Source organism: Amia ocellicauda, chromosome 4 (assembly GCF_036373705.1).
Source record: "Amia ocellicauda isolate fAmiCal2 chromosome 4, fAmiCal2.hap1, whole genome shotgun sequence".
NCBI lineage: Eukaryota > Metazoa > Chordata > Actinopteri > Amiiformes > Amiidae > Amia > Amia ocellicauda.
Genome location: NC_089853.1, coordinates 10,294,925 through 10,308,143, shown reverse-complemented (window position 1 = coordinate 10,308,143; position 13,219 = coordinate 10,294,925). Strand labels below are relative to the sequence as shown.

At 38.1% G+C, this 13,219-nt stretch overlaps 1 protein-coding gene across 5 annotated transcripts in view; it reads left to right on the top strand.

Moving 5' to 3' along the window:
- The window catches only part of lsp1a (lymphocyte specific protein 1 a), a 66,072-nt gene that overhangs the window by 43,158 nt on the left and 9,695 nt on the right, over positions 1-13,219 (top strand). For 2 of the 5 annotated variants that reach the window (XM_066700969.1, XM_066700970.1), the window contains 7 exons: positions 91-132; positions 940-983; positions 3,408-3,489; positions 5,930-6,070; positions 7,576-7,674; positions 9,977-10,066; positions 10,596-10,704. In XM_066700969.1, coding sequence (XP_066557066.1) covers positions 91-132; positions 940-983; positions 3,408-3,489; positions 5,930-6,070; positions 7,576-7,674; positions 9,977-10,066; positions 10,596-10,704 — 607 coding nt within the window. The remainder of the gene's footprint in view (positions 1-90; positions 133-939; positions 984-3,407; positions 3,490-5,929; positions 6,071-7,575; positions 7,675-9,976; positions 10,067-10,595; positions 10,705-13,219) is intronic. The other 3 variants (XM_066700971.1, XM_066700973.1, XM_066700972.1) reach the window with 2 other exon arrangements.

Below are 13,219 nucleotides of genomic sequence, written 5' to 3'. Positions count from 1 at the left end.
CTTCTTATGGGTCAGTGAAGAAGCGAACATGCATCTGCTTCCAAGTTGCCCTCATCTTGCTTTCCTGTATGCTTGTCTGTGTATTTTCAGAATGAGAGTGAGGAGAGAGTGACAGCAGAAAATACATACTCGGTGAGTTTGGATTCAAAGGGTGCCTCAATAACTTGCATTAGACCCTTTGATATCTGAGGAAAATAGTGCAAGGGGCTTTTTGTATGCAGCTGACATTTGAGTTTTAGCTTGTGCTATTTTGGGCCTTTGCCAAAGCAGAAGAAACTACAGCTTTATCTCCTTCCCACTTCCCCACCATTTGTCTCTGTATTCGCCTACACTTTAAGTTATAGATACATATTGGTCATAATAAAGGACATGACTGTTCTTTTGAGTCTGGCTGGTTGCTTAAACCCGTGCACTTTCTCCGTTGTGTATTCCTTGAGTTTAATGGTGTAACACAAAGTATCTCAACACATTGAAGGCAGTGCAGTAGACAAACTTTAATATTTTATTTAGGGGATTTTATACAACTGCTCACATAACTTCTGTCTGAGGCTGATGCTTTTTGTTTGGGACTTCAGTGTTTGATCACACAACTTACTTTGGCTGTGTGTAGACATTCATAGCATACTTCAAAACGTTTGTTTAACTTTTAAAACTTTCTAATTTTTAAGATGAAATATATTTGCTGATTATAACTAATTAGGCCACATAGGGCCATATTGAGAGAGCGTTGACCACCATACTAAGTTTACAACAGTTTTGTTCCTAATGAGAAACAGCACCACAGAGTTCTAAAATGACACATTTAATGATTCTAATTTCAGGGTCCCTGTAAGTAGTTATAAATTAGTTTTCATTTTATAACCCAAGACTAAGGTTTCGACAACTGAATTCAACATATGTTCTGGTGATCTGAACAGATTTTTCTTCTTTGATTTGTAGATTACAGAGAGAACAGAATCTTTGAATCGATCCTTAAAGAAAAGGTGAGTTTCTTTCGCTAAAGAACTTTTGACAGCAATATCACTTGGGATCAATCTGATTCCCACAGTAGAAAGTGTCTGATCTACCTAAAGACCAAAGATGTAACCCGGAGTCAAGATTGAATAAAACTGGACAAGAACTTCCAGGTCGACATGGGTCTTTTTTGTGCATAATGGTTTACACATTTGTCAGCCATGGTTGAGGTTAGTTAATAGTAACCAGATGTTAAGTCATTATCTTGTTATGGTGTCTTTTAACATATTACTCTTAACCATGGCATGGCTCCAGCCTGTCTATAGTCCTTGCTTATCAAGGCTAATCATTGCCGATCACTTCTCACATGTAACAGCCTCTCCTACCTGATCGTTTTGAATTATGGCAGCTGAAAAGTGCATTTTTGAATGCCAATTAATTTCCCTGATCAATGGCCTTAATCAGACAGTAAAACAATCCCCAAAGTAAAACATTATTTCAGACTCATAGATTCAGTCTACAGCTGCAGTTCTCCAGCGATAGGCAAAGTGATTCATAACTTGTGAAACTCTTGTCTGTAAGATTAATGAGGGTTTAGCTCACGCAGTTGCTGTACATTTGCCATGACTAACATTAAACACAAAATACCTTTTCTTCATTCGCCAAAAAATGTATATTTTCTTATTTTGTATATCCAGAACAGCAATCAGTCATCTAATCCCTCTGAAAACATTGTATATAACAAGCACATCTTGAGAGCAATATAAATGAAAACATTTTCAAAGCACATTTATTTCCTCCAGGGATGAGTACTATATCAAAATCCTTGCAAAAGTAAATTTGTCATTTTCTTTGGTGTTACAATAAAGACAAGACTCATCTTGGATTATGCAAGATTTCAGCTAGGGATCATTGCTTTAAATAAATGGCCCTTAGTCTCTTCCCATTCCCTTTATGCTGTGTATTGCTGTTGGTTACAACACTTGTGTTTTATGGCTTGCAGTTTTATCTATAGCATAATAACTGGAAACAAGAAATGCAACTTAACCAACATGAAAGAGAATTTCGTAAGAAGTGCTATAGCTACACAGACCTCCAATATGGTCTAAGATCTGGCAAGTGTAGGCAAAGACCTAAATGACATGGTAATGACATCATAAGGTGTGACAGTATTTCAGCACAATGTACAAAATCCATTAAAGGATTTTGTGCCAGATTAAATTTCAGTTCTTGCATGTGAAAGCATTTAGGCTTGAAGATTAATCAGGTTTGGCAACGTTGGAAATTAAAATAAACCAAAAGATACATGCTTTGTGACTTTGTTTATTTTACTGTATCATTAAAGCATTCCCAAATGCACATTTGTATTTGTGCATGATCGGCTTTCCTCTTGAGTTATAGGTCAGGCTCTATCAGTATCCCTATGAAATATATAGACACTTTAGTTATTCCATTAAGGTCAGCACTCTGCTTTCAGGAAGTTAAAATCTCTATAGATATAGAACATCAAAACACAACCTTTTTTTTTACCTATACACTTCTTATTCCTGCATCAGCCAGACCCTTCCTTATAGATGCATCTGAGAGTCTTATCAGATCCTACTATGTAATTGATTGTATCCATATAGCAGCCATGGGCTCCATCTGAGACTCATTTCAACAGAGGTAGGTCTCTGATGTGAGATCATGATGAAAACCTTCTTCTTCTTCTGATAAACAGACAAGGACCTGAGAACAAATACCTGAACTGAATTACGTAATTTAAATGTTTTACATGATGAGACAGATCCCCTTTTCCTTTTATTTCTTTCTGTTGAAGCATTACATCATTGGTCTGATCCAGACACCTTTTCTCATCGCAGATTCGTCATTGCTTTCCTGACTTTAAAGACTTTAAAGAGTCTGTCATGTATGGCATTGATTTCTTAAAACATTACTCAGAGAAGCAGTGTGAGTCTTTGAATGTCTGATGAATCATCTGTGTCCTGTCATGAATGATTCATGCTTATATTCACTGTCAACATGTCATCATAGTAGAATGTGATTAGGTATATCTGGGAGATTTGAACTTCCCATCCAACAGAAGTTCAGAAACAAGGTCAGAATGATTTTGTTGATGTGCTAAGTTTTTTTTTGAAGAAGCAGTATAAACTATATTTGGACTAGTGCAAAGCACGAGTACTGTTATAGTAATTCCCTCTAAGGACATTTACAATTACAGAGGTGTTTTTGCAATGCTTATCATTTTAGCAGCAGATAGATTTAATCATCTTTTCCTTTGAATAGCAGTTTACAGTCCCTTTTTAATAGGTGTACATAAGTCTCACATTTCATAATGTGGAGAAAAAAAATCACGTTGAGAAATAGTATTGAGTTTTGTACTGGGCCCTTTTTTTTGTGTTGTTGTTGTTGAATTTCACATCCACTAATGAATCAGCTTTCTTTTGAAACAGTAACAGCATTAAGAAGACACAGCCCCCCGTGCCAATCTCCAAGATTGATGACAAGCTGGAGCAGTACGCTCACGCCATTGAGGTAATCCTTTGCCTTAGTAACGTCAACCTGCTACGCCCCCTGCTAAGCCAGATTGATTCATCTTTTTGGGCACCTTGTATGAACATGTTTCCCGTCAATATGGTTTGCTAAGAACTAGCTGTAACTCACATGCCGCTGTCATGATTTTGAACAGATATTGTAATAGGTTTGCCCATCTCATTTTCAGTTAAGGACAAATGCTCACACGAATGAGCTGAACTAACAGTGCAACACTGATTGTTGCTGTCAGTTCAATTTAACCCTCCCCACCAATTTCCTTATTTATATTCTCACACTTTTGTCGGAGGCTCAGACAATATAGCACCATCTGTGAACTGACCTTTAGTTGCAGCTACCTTTCTGTGGGCTGCTGTCTGTGAAATGCCTGTATGGCTTTGTCACAGGTGAAGGTGTTTGTACCTGATTTGCTAAATTAATTTTGGAAAGGAAAGTTTTGGGTTTGAATGTATAGCTATTCCAGTGAGATGTCCCTTACAGAAATGAAGTAGTATTCGGTACAGTATCAGCAAACGTTTATTATACTCCCTGACCTAGCACTAGTCTAGGTCTATTCTGCCTAAAATAACATTGGGTATTTCATGACCAGTGCGTTTGGGTCTGTGAGATCAGCCCAATATATACTTAGGCTGGGATTAAATTTGACCCATCTGCTAATCAAAATCTATAGCTCAATGGCAGCTCTCTGGTTTGATAGGTGCTTATTTCTTCTACTCATGAATGTAACCCATGAAGTACAGTTTTGTTGTTCACTATCAGTAGGGGGGCTCATATTTGATTTCATAATTTGTACTTATATACTTAATTTACATTATATAAGCATACTGTTAATGTACTTCCTTTTTGTGGCTGTAGGCAGTCATAATAAGTAATGAAAGGGGGACTGGTAAAGGGAAGGGAGTATTGTCATCTTAATAATGTGAATCTGTAGTATTTCCATACTGTAGCAGTTCTTCAAAATCAAGTAGCATTACATGTTTTACATGTTTCAAAGAAGGAGGGCCCTGCAAGACATCCTTATAGCTGTGGAGATTTAGTAGTAGATGTCTGTAGTGGATCAGCTAGCCATATTCGTGGTTGTACTTCATTTAGGACTTCTAGATTCATACAGTGAGGGGAGAAAAGTATTTGATCCCCTGCTGATTTTGTACGTTTGCCCACTGACAAAGAAATGATCAGTCTATAATTTTAATGGTAGGTGTATTTTAACAGTGAGAGACAGAATAACAACAAAAAAATCCAGAAAAACGCATTTCAAAAAAGTTATAAATTGATTTGCATGTTAATGAGGGAAATACACCCACCATTAAAATTATAGACTGATCATTTCTTTGTCAGTGGGCAAACGTACAAAATCAGCAGGGCATCAAATACTTTTTTCCCTCACTGTATTAGCCATTTTTATTCAGTGCTCCACATTATAGCAGGAAAGTTGTACCAATAACCAAAACAACTCCGCAACAATGACAAACTCAAAGATGAATTACAAATATGGCAGTTAAAGTATGTTTCCATGAGGCAGTGCATATTTCACCTCCTTGGCCACCCTTTGTGATATCACTCCACCTCCCCCTTGGGTATTTTAACCAGCCCTTTGATCTTGAAATGGGCGACAGCACCCATTTAATTAGAAGGTATTTTCTTCATCTGAACTGCAGCAAGTTAACCGCTGGCCAAAGGCCCAGGTCTCCCCCACCCCCCCAGTGGTGTTCATTCTTATAAGTTCCCCGGGCTAGACTAGACCTTCACTTGGTTTGATTAACTGCATTCTCTGGAAATATATCATCCATACTGCAACAATGATGTGTAGTTTTGAGGAGAGATCCTATACAATTCAGAAATTACCATCTGGGGTCTTTTATTACAGTGTGTCTGTGCTCAGCAGATGTTGGAGTTGTGGTATTTAGAGATGAGGTCATCGCCTGCAACCTCTGAGATCATGTGAAAAGCTCAGGCCTACACATTAACTATACGGCCAGTACCGTAACATTGCCTTTCATTTTCTCCCACCCTTAGTAACCGTTCTGTACCTCTGCTGTGATCTTTAAAGCATCTTGTTTTTCTTTTAGAGAGAACTTCCCCCCTCCACACACACCCATAAACATTGTAAATGCCCTTCACCCTGCATTTGCTCCATGAAGCTTTAAGGGTTTAAATTAATTCCTTAGAAATGTTTTGCCATTAACTGCAGAAATGTGTTTTCTGCTGGGATCTGTACAAGCCCCCGTATTAATTTGTTTTTATACAAAGGAGTCTTAACCTGTACCTATGAATATGCAGTTCTGATAGACATGAAAAACTTACTTGTAGGAGAAAAAAAAAAGATTATTTGTGGAGATATGGATGGAATTATCTTTTTGCTTTTTTACTTGATAACAGCAACAGTAATTACACACATGGGTTACGTGCCTGTTGTTTACAGATCTCTACCAAGGAAGCCAAAGCAGCAAAACAGACTCTGATGGATATCCCAAACCCCTCTGAGCCCATCTCCTCCAAGAAGTATTTATTTGAGGCTGGAGAAGGCTGGAGCCAGTCCTCAACCAAAGGCACCCCCTCCAAGGCAAGTGGCGATCACTGACATATTGTTTAGTCACCTCATAATAAATAATAATTTATTTATTATTATTTATTTATTAGCAAACGCCCTTATCCAGGGCGACTTACAAAACATAACAGCATTATAAAAGTGCAATAGTCTAGAATTACAGATCAAAGCATAGTAGTACAAATTACAAGTTCAAAATTACATAAGTGCATACGAGGTATGTACAGTTAATAAAAGTCCTTCAATCTAGATTTATGAGCTAATAATTGCAGACAAGATGTGAAGTCATAGTTAATGGCTCAGTGGAAAGGGACATATGGATTAACAATGTTAAACAACACGAGTACTAGCAATGTAAAAGCAAGTTGTACAATGAAACCTAGATAAAGTGCAATTTAACAGGATAGCTGAACCCTGCAGGGGAAAAAGAGCAAAATGACAGGTACAGTCTGTATAGGTGTCTTGAGTAATCGCTGGAAGGTGGTCAGGGACTCTGCTGTCCTGATTTCAGTCTACCGTCTATAACCGCAATACAATGTCCTCATGACTGATGCTTGTGTGTAAGCAGGTACTGTACAATAAGAGGTAAGAGTAACACAGAGCTGAGCACCATTCAGATAACGCACATTCCAGCTGGCTCGGAGAGGATATGTATGGGGAACCACTCTCAGACCAAGGCAGTGCTGGTTTGTAGTGTAGCATGTGAAAGTTGGAAATTGAGTTAATTCAAATCCCCTATGAGATATCAATCCTTATGGAAGTTAACTCTTCAAAATGCAAGTATGCAGGGCTGGACCGAATAATAATCCTGAAATTGTTTGGCTAGTTGAAAGAATCGTTTCCATTTATCTCATGTATTTGAGTCTTCAAAACATGTTTGTTTTACACAAAATAGTGGTTCTTTTCACTGGTCCCATAACACTAGTAATATGTCAGTCTCCTCCCAATAAATAATTAAAAAACAAAAACATTTTCAACATGGTTGCTTAAAGTATGCAGAAAACTACAATGCCTCTACTTGGGGGAGAGGAAAAGTTATCAATTTTGTGAGTAATGGCATTAACATCTGAAGACCTCAGACCTGCAGTGTTTGTTTTCACATGCCCCCTCTAAAATTTGTATCAAACTCTTTGAGGGTATCACATAGCATCTGTGAGCTGTTGTTTACCACTGGTTCACCACTTCTGTGGCATTCTGAATGATGAACAAAATGGCTTTGCAATCCAGGGCAGGTGTAGCATTTGTACACTTCAAAAGAACCAATTGAACGGACACACTGCGGCCTCTTTTTTTTCCCTCTGAAGTACAAATATGAAAATCGACAAACCTCCCATGTATGCACAGCTAAACCCATGAAGTGTGGCCTCGACTTAGTCTGTTCCATTAACTTCCTGTACTGTACACACTCTTTTGTGGCCACAGATGTACACCAGTGCAGTCTGCAGTCAGAGTCGTGCAGCTTGAGAGAATTCAAGATCTTCTGTTTCACTAAACAGTGGCTTGATTTCCGTCTTTCTTAGGACACAGAAAGCCTGAAGGTTGGAGTAGCTGATCTGATTACTCAGTGGGTGAAAGGCAACCCAGACGGTAGCAGCAAGAATTCTCCCTCCAAGCCAGCTGTAAGTCAAGAATGCAGCTGGAAGATATCTACATAGATGAAAAAAACCTTGAAGATCATGAATTCAATATACAGCCATTCACTATTTGATTGTATAACAGGAAAAGTTTAAACAAGGTTTTTGAGGTATTGTGCAAAATATTAAAGACTTACCAGCAAGGTGGCACTCCCAAGAACTGTTGTGTAACATTCATGGCAATTTGTATGCTTTGATTGGAGATATGGCAGACATGACAAATCATATCAATTTCATAACAGGATCTACTTTTTGGTGCTATTTTCAACTCTGGAAATGATACAGAAGCTGTTAAATGCTGAATAGATAACAAATTTTGAAATTTGTGATGAAAACCTCATTGAATATCAAACCAATTGGTGAGAAAGTTTGCAATGGCTTTGAAAACAGAAATCTACACTGTGCTCTGCAGGTGACTTCTGAATATCAAAGGTCTAAATATTGTTCTACATGGTAGGTATTGTCAATCAGGCTTTGCTAATTCTGATTTGGAACATCTTACAATGGTTCTCACTTTATTGGATTGTTCTCAAGCTTTTCAAAACGGAATGTGTTCAGATAAGATGACTGATTAATACATTAAACCTACAGGGACATTTTTCTCTTTCACTCAACTGTAAACTAACAGTACCACCACTTATAAAATAATTAATTCTATGCAAACAGCTGTACCTGACTGCAAGTAAAAAAATACAAAAAAAACAATGTCTGACTGTTTTCCCCTTCTTTCTATCTCCTTTTCTTTTTCCTCAGTTTTCTTATTCCAATTTTCCTCATGTCTTGGACTTTCCTTACTCTTCTTCAAGGTAACTGTGACTCCCTCTTTCCCTCACCCATTTCAATATTTTCAACTTTAGTTTAAACTTCAAACTTTCTGCTGCAACAGCTTGTGGTATTTGGTGTAACATTGAGCAGCGTGCAGGTCAGAGCAGTGAATGAGTTGAAAATGTATTTAACTGGACCTGGTGCATTCATTTCTCTGATTTTGGTCACTACTGATCCAAGGGGGATGTTTTGTAGATAATGTAGGCTGGAGCTAGAGGTTACTCTGTATACCTTCTGCTCCTGGGATATCACACCACTGGCAAATTCTCCCACTTGGTCAAAGGAGACGAAGCTGCAGGGATCTAGATAGATTGCTGTGTGTTTGTGTAGACAAGCTGCACATTCAATGGATGTTAAAGACTTTGTAACCTTTTAAAAATAACAATCCTCTTCTTAAGTCTTCATTTTCAATTTATCAGACTTATTGAGTTTTGTTAAGCTAACTGGGATAGTTCATTTTTACAATGTCAGTGTGCTTTTCTGTTTCTTTTGGCTTTGAATTGCATTTCTCTTACCTTTTTCTGTTCAGAACTGGAGTTCTAAGAGCCTGTATTGGTCAGGTCAAATTCACTAGATCTGCCACTATTAAGGCCAGTCTCTAAGTCTTTATAGAGATTAGTGGATTTTGCTGTTTGAAACGAAGACCTATGAGTCTCAGTTCAGCGTTGTGATCAATTTTGAGGAATTAGCTTGTTTGTCTTTGGATTTTCCAGATTCAGTGTAGACAATATCTTAATTTACCTTTTTAAGTTAGCTGTTGCTGCAGTTTCAATGTAATTTTGTGTTTTCACAAATGACTGTGCAGTTTTTTTGTTTTTTTTAGAAATACCACAAGGTTATGCAAAAAAGAACTTCTCCTTGTAAACTTTTGAAACCCATTATATATACCTTGGATTTATTTTTCTTCTCCTTTTAAACAAACCCTTACTGTTTCGAAGAGAGGCTGCCACCATGTGGAAACATTAAAATCATTTTTTAATATCTTGCATGCATAGCTTGGAACAAAGGGTCTCCACCAGTGCTCCTAACATTGCAAATCTGAAATTTTAAACCTTAACTAACATTATATATATATATATATATATATATATATATATATATATATATATATATATATATATATATATATATATATATATATATATATATATATGTTATTCATGTTTCTAGTTTTGTTTATATACATGTTGAAGTTTACAGATGTGATATTAGGTGGGAAATTAAATCCATTGAGGCAGCATTATCTCAGGGTTTACTATTATTATTATTGGATTGTACCATATTTACACCTTTTGGGCTCTCTAAATTAATGTTATTGTGACATGACAATTTGGAAAAAGCATTCTTTAAAATATTACCCATCACTTTCAAACAGTGATAGGCAAGAATATGGTTATTGTGTAGGTGGTTTACCTTGTCCCAGTGGTGCTTTAAAGTTAATTTGTCTTTGTTGTTGTTCCAGGATATTAAAGCAGGTGATGTTTTACACAAAAAGAACTTGTGGGAAACCAAAACGGACACTTCTTCTGCTAAGTCAGCGTCGACAGTGAAAGTAAGCCATCTATTATATGGAATAAGTAACCTCACTTCATAAATCAAAAAGCTTTATTGATTATTAAAAACTCCTAAGAATACCTATGAATTAGTGTTTTTAAGATTTTCTTTATTTTCATGTTTAAAATGAGCTAAGACCTTAGAGTGACAAATTACAAGCATAAATGTTTTGAAACCAGGTTCTAACCAACATGCAGTAATGATTAAATGCGTGTTATGATCAATGGCCTTGTTCCTATATGTTCACACTTCATAAATGTATACTTCCACACTAACCAATTTCTTAATGAATCTGTTATAAACTGACAATTACAATCTCTAAACTAACAATTTTATCAGAATTGTCCTAGTTCATTATGAATGTATTATACGCGAACTGTGAGGTAATTTCCCCCCCCCCCCCCTTTTCTTTCATACATGTAACGTTCCACACAAAAGAAAAACATAAACATTCAGCAGTTATCTTTTGACCTACTTTAATGTCATGACACTTTATATGAACCCTTTCCTGTTCCGTTTTTCTTCAGGGTACCCCTTCTGGTAAAAGGTACAAGTTTGTTGTGACCGGACATGGCAAGTACGAGAAGGTTGCAGTCAGCGACAGTGATCACAATGAATTCACAAATGGGAAAGCAAGTAAGTTTTTTCAGTGACTGTAGTGTAGGCAGAACAAAACAAAAAAAAACGCACAGTGCCACAAAGCCTGTTTACAGAAGTGCCCCTCTCATGTTACATGTGGATGTTTCAACTGTTTCAAAAGAGTAGCTTGTCGATATGACACTAATACACAAACTACCTAACCGTAGGCCTCTGGTGCTATAAATACAAAGCCAGCAAAATAAATAATTTACCCTCAGGCCTTGAGACTGTCCTCTGTACCTCTCACTTTGGGAGCCATTGGAGCAGCCCTGTCAGTCAGCGAGCTGGGGGTAATTTGGTGGGCAGTGAACTCCACAGATCACCGTTACTAAACTTGCCATGGTATTCTCATCAGCAATGGCATGTGTCTGCAACTGTTTGTTCTTCGAATGTGCCTGTGTGCAAATCCCTTGTCTCCAGGAAGTCATGGCTGTGATGACACCTTGAATTGTTTGGAATCAAGCTGTCCGCGGTTCCTAAAGGGACTAACGCTAAACAAGGGAGTTGAGCTGCTAATAACTCGAGCAGCTGTCATGGGGTATTTCACTCTCTCGGTGGCCTCGCTGGTGGTTGTCCACCTGACTTGGTGAAATGGGTAGCGACCTGGCAGTTCAAGAAATAGTGTCTCTTTTCTAACCTCCGTTCACAGAAATGTAATTTCAGGTCTTAAGAAAATGTAAGGACCCATTTTTCCTGGAAGAGGTCACCAAGCAACATAGTTTTAATTTATATGTAAAATGCACATGCTGGCAAGGTCAACAGTACAGCATGATGCAGGAAGCAAAATATTGATTTGGATTACTGATGGAACAAATGGAATTGCATGGGGTTGAACTGAAACATTTGAACCTAGTCAAACCTCAGAGTCTTGTGCCTGGAATTGAAAATTAAAAAGATATTGGAGCTTGCTGGCATTGAGATCTTGGCCGTTAATTACAAAGCCTTATTTGACTGTCTTTGTGTTCTGAGTTTTTGTTTTGTTTTATTTTTAATTATTATAACTGATTGTCATCATGTTTTCATTCATTTAAAACAAATCAATACAATGTGTATATACACTCACCTAAAGGATTATTAGGAACACCATACTAATACTGTGTTTGACCCCCTTTCGCCCTCAGAACTGCCTTAATTCTACGTGGCATTGATTCAACAAGGTGCTGAAAGCATTCTTTAGAAATGTTGGCCCATATTGATAGGATAGCATCTTGCAGTTGATGGAGATTTGTGGGATGCACATCCAGGGCACGAAGCTCCCGTTCCACCACATCCCAAAGATGCTCTATTGGGTTGAGATCTGGTGACTGTGGGGGCCAGTTTAGTACAGTGAACTCATTGTCATGTTCAAGAAACCAATTCGAAATGATTCGACCTTTGTGACATGGTGCATTATCCTGCTGGAAGTAGCCATCAGAGGATGGGTACATGGTGGTCATAAAGGGATGGACATGGTCAGAAACAATGCTCAGGTAGGCCGTGGCATTAAAACGATGCCCAATTGGCACTAAGGGGCCTAAAGTGTGCCAAGAAAACATCCCCCACACCATTACACCACCACCACCACCAGCCTGCACAGTGGTAACAAGGCATGATGGATCCATGTTCTCATTCTGTTTACGCCAAATTCTGAAATCGAGACTCATCAGACCAGGCAACATTTTTCCAGTCTTCAACTGTCCAATTTTGGTGAGCTTGTGCAAATTGTAGCCTCTTTTTCCTATTTGTAGTGGAGATGAGTGGTACCCGGTGGGGTCTTCTGCTGTTGTAGCCCATCCGCCTCAAGGTTGTACGTGTTGTGGCTTCACAAATGCTTTGCTGCATACCTCGGTTGTAACGAGTGGTTATTTCAGTCAAAGTTGCTCTTCTATCAGCTTGAATCAGTCGGCCCATTCTCCTCTGACCTCTAGCATCAACAAGGCATTTTCGCCCACAGGACTGCCGCATACTGGATGTTTTTCCCTTTTCACACCATTCTTTGTAAACCCTAGAAATGGTTGTGCGTGAAAATCCCAGTAACTGAGCAGATTGTGAAATACTCAGACCGGCCCGTCTGGCACCAACAACCATGCCACGCTCAAAATTGCTTAAATCACCTTTCTTTCCCATTCAGACATTCAGTTTGGAGTTCAGGAGATTGTCTTGACCAGGACCACACCCCTAAATGCATTGAAGCAACTGCCATGTGATTTGTTGGTTAGATAATTGCATTAATGAGAAATTGAACAGGTGTTCCTAATAATCCTTTAGGTGAGTGTATGTTGTAATGAACACGAGTAAAACTGTGCAGTATGATTTCTAGTAAACCAAATACTCTAGTATATTGTACTGTATTCATGGGCACTTTTGGTATTCTTTATATGTCAGCATGTTCAGTATCTAAGGCAACCGATTTGGAAAAATACAATTACAACCAGAAAAAAGGAAGCTGCTGTACAAATATTGACAGTTACAAGGTAGCTAGAGGGCAGAGTGCAGTTTTGGATGTGAATCTGCAGTGCTGAAACTCTAGGGA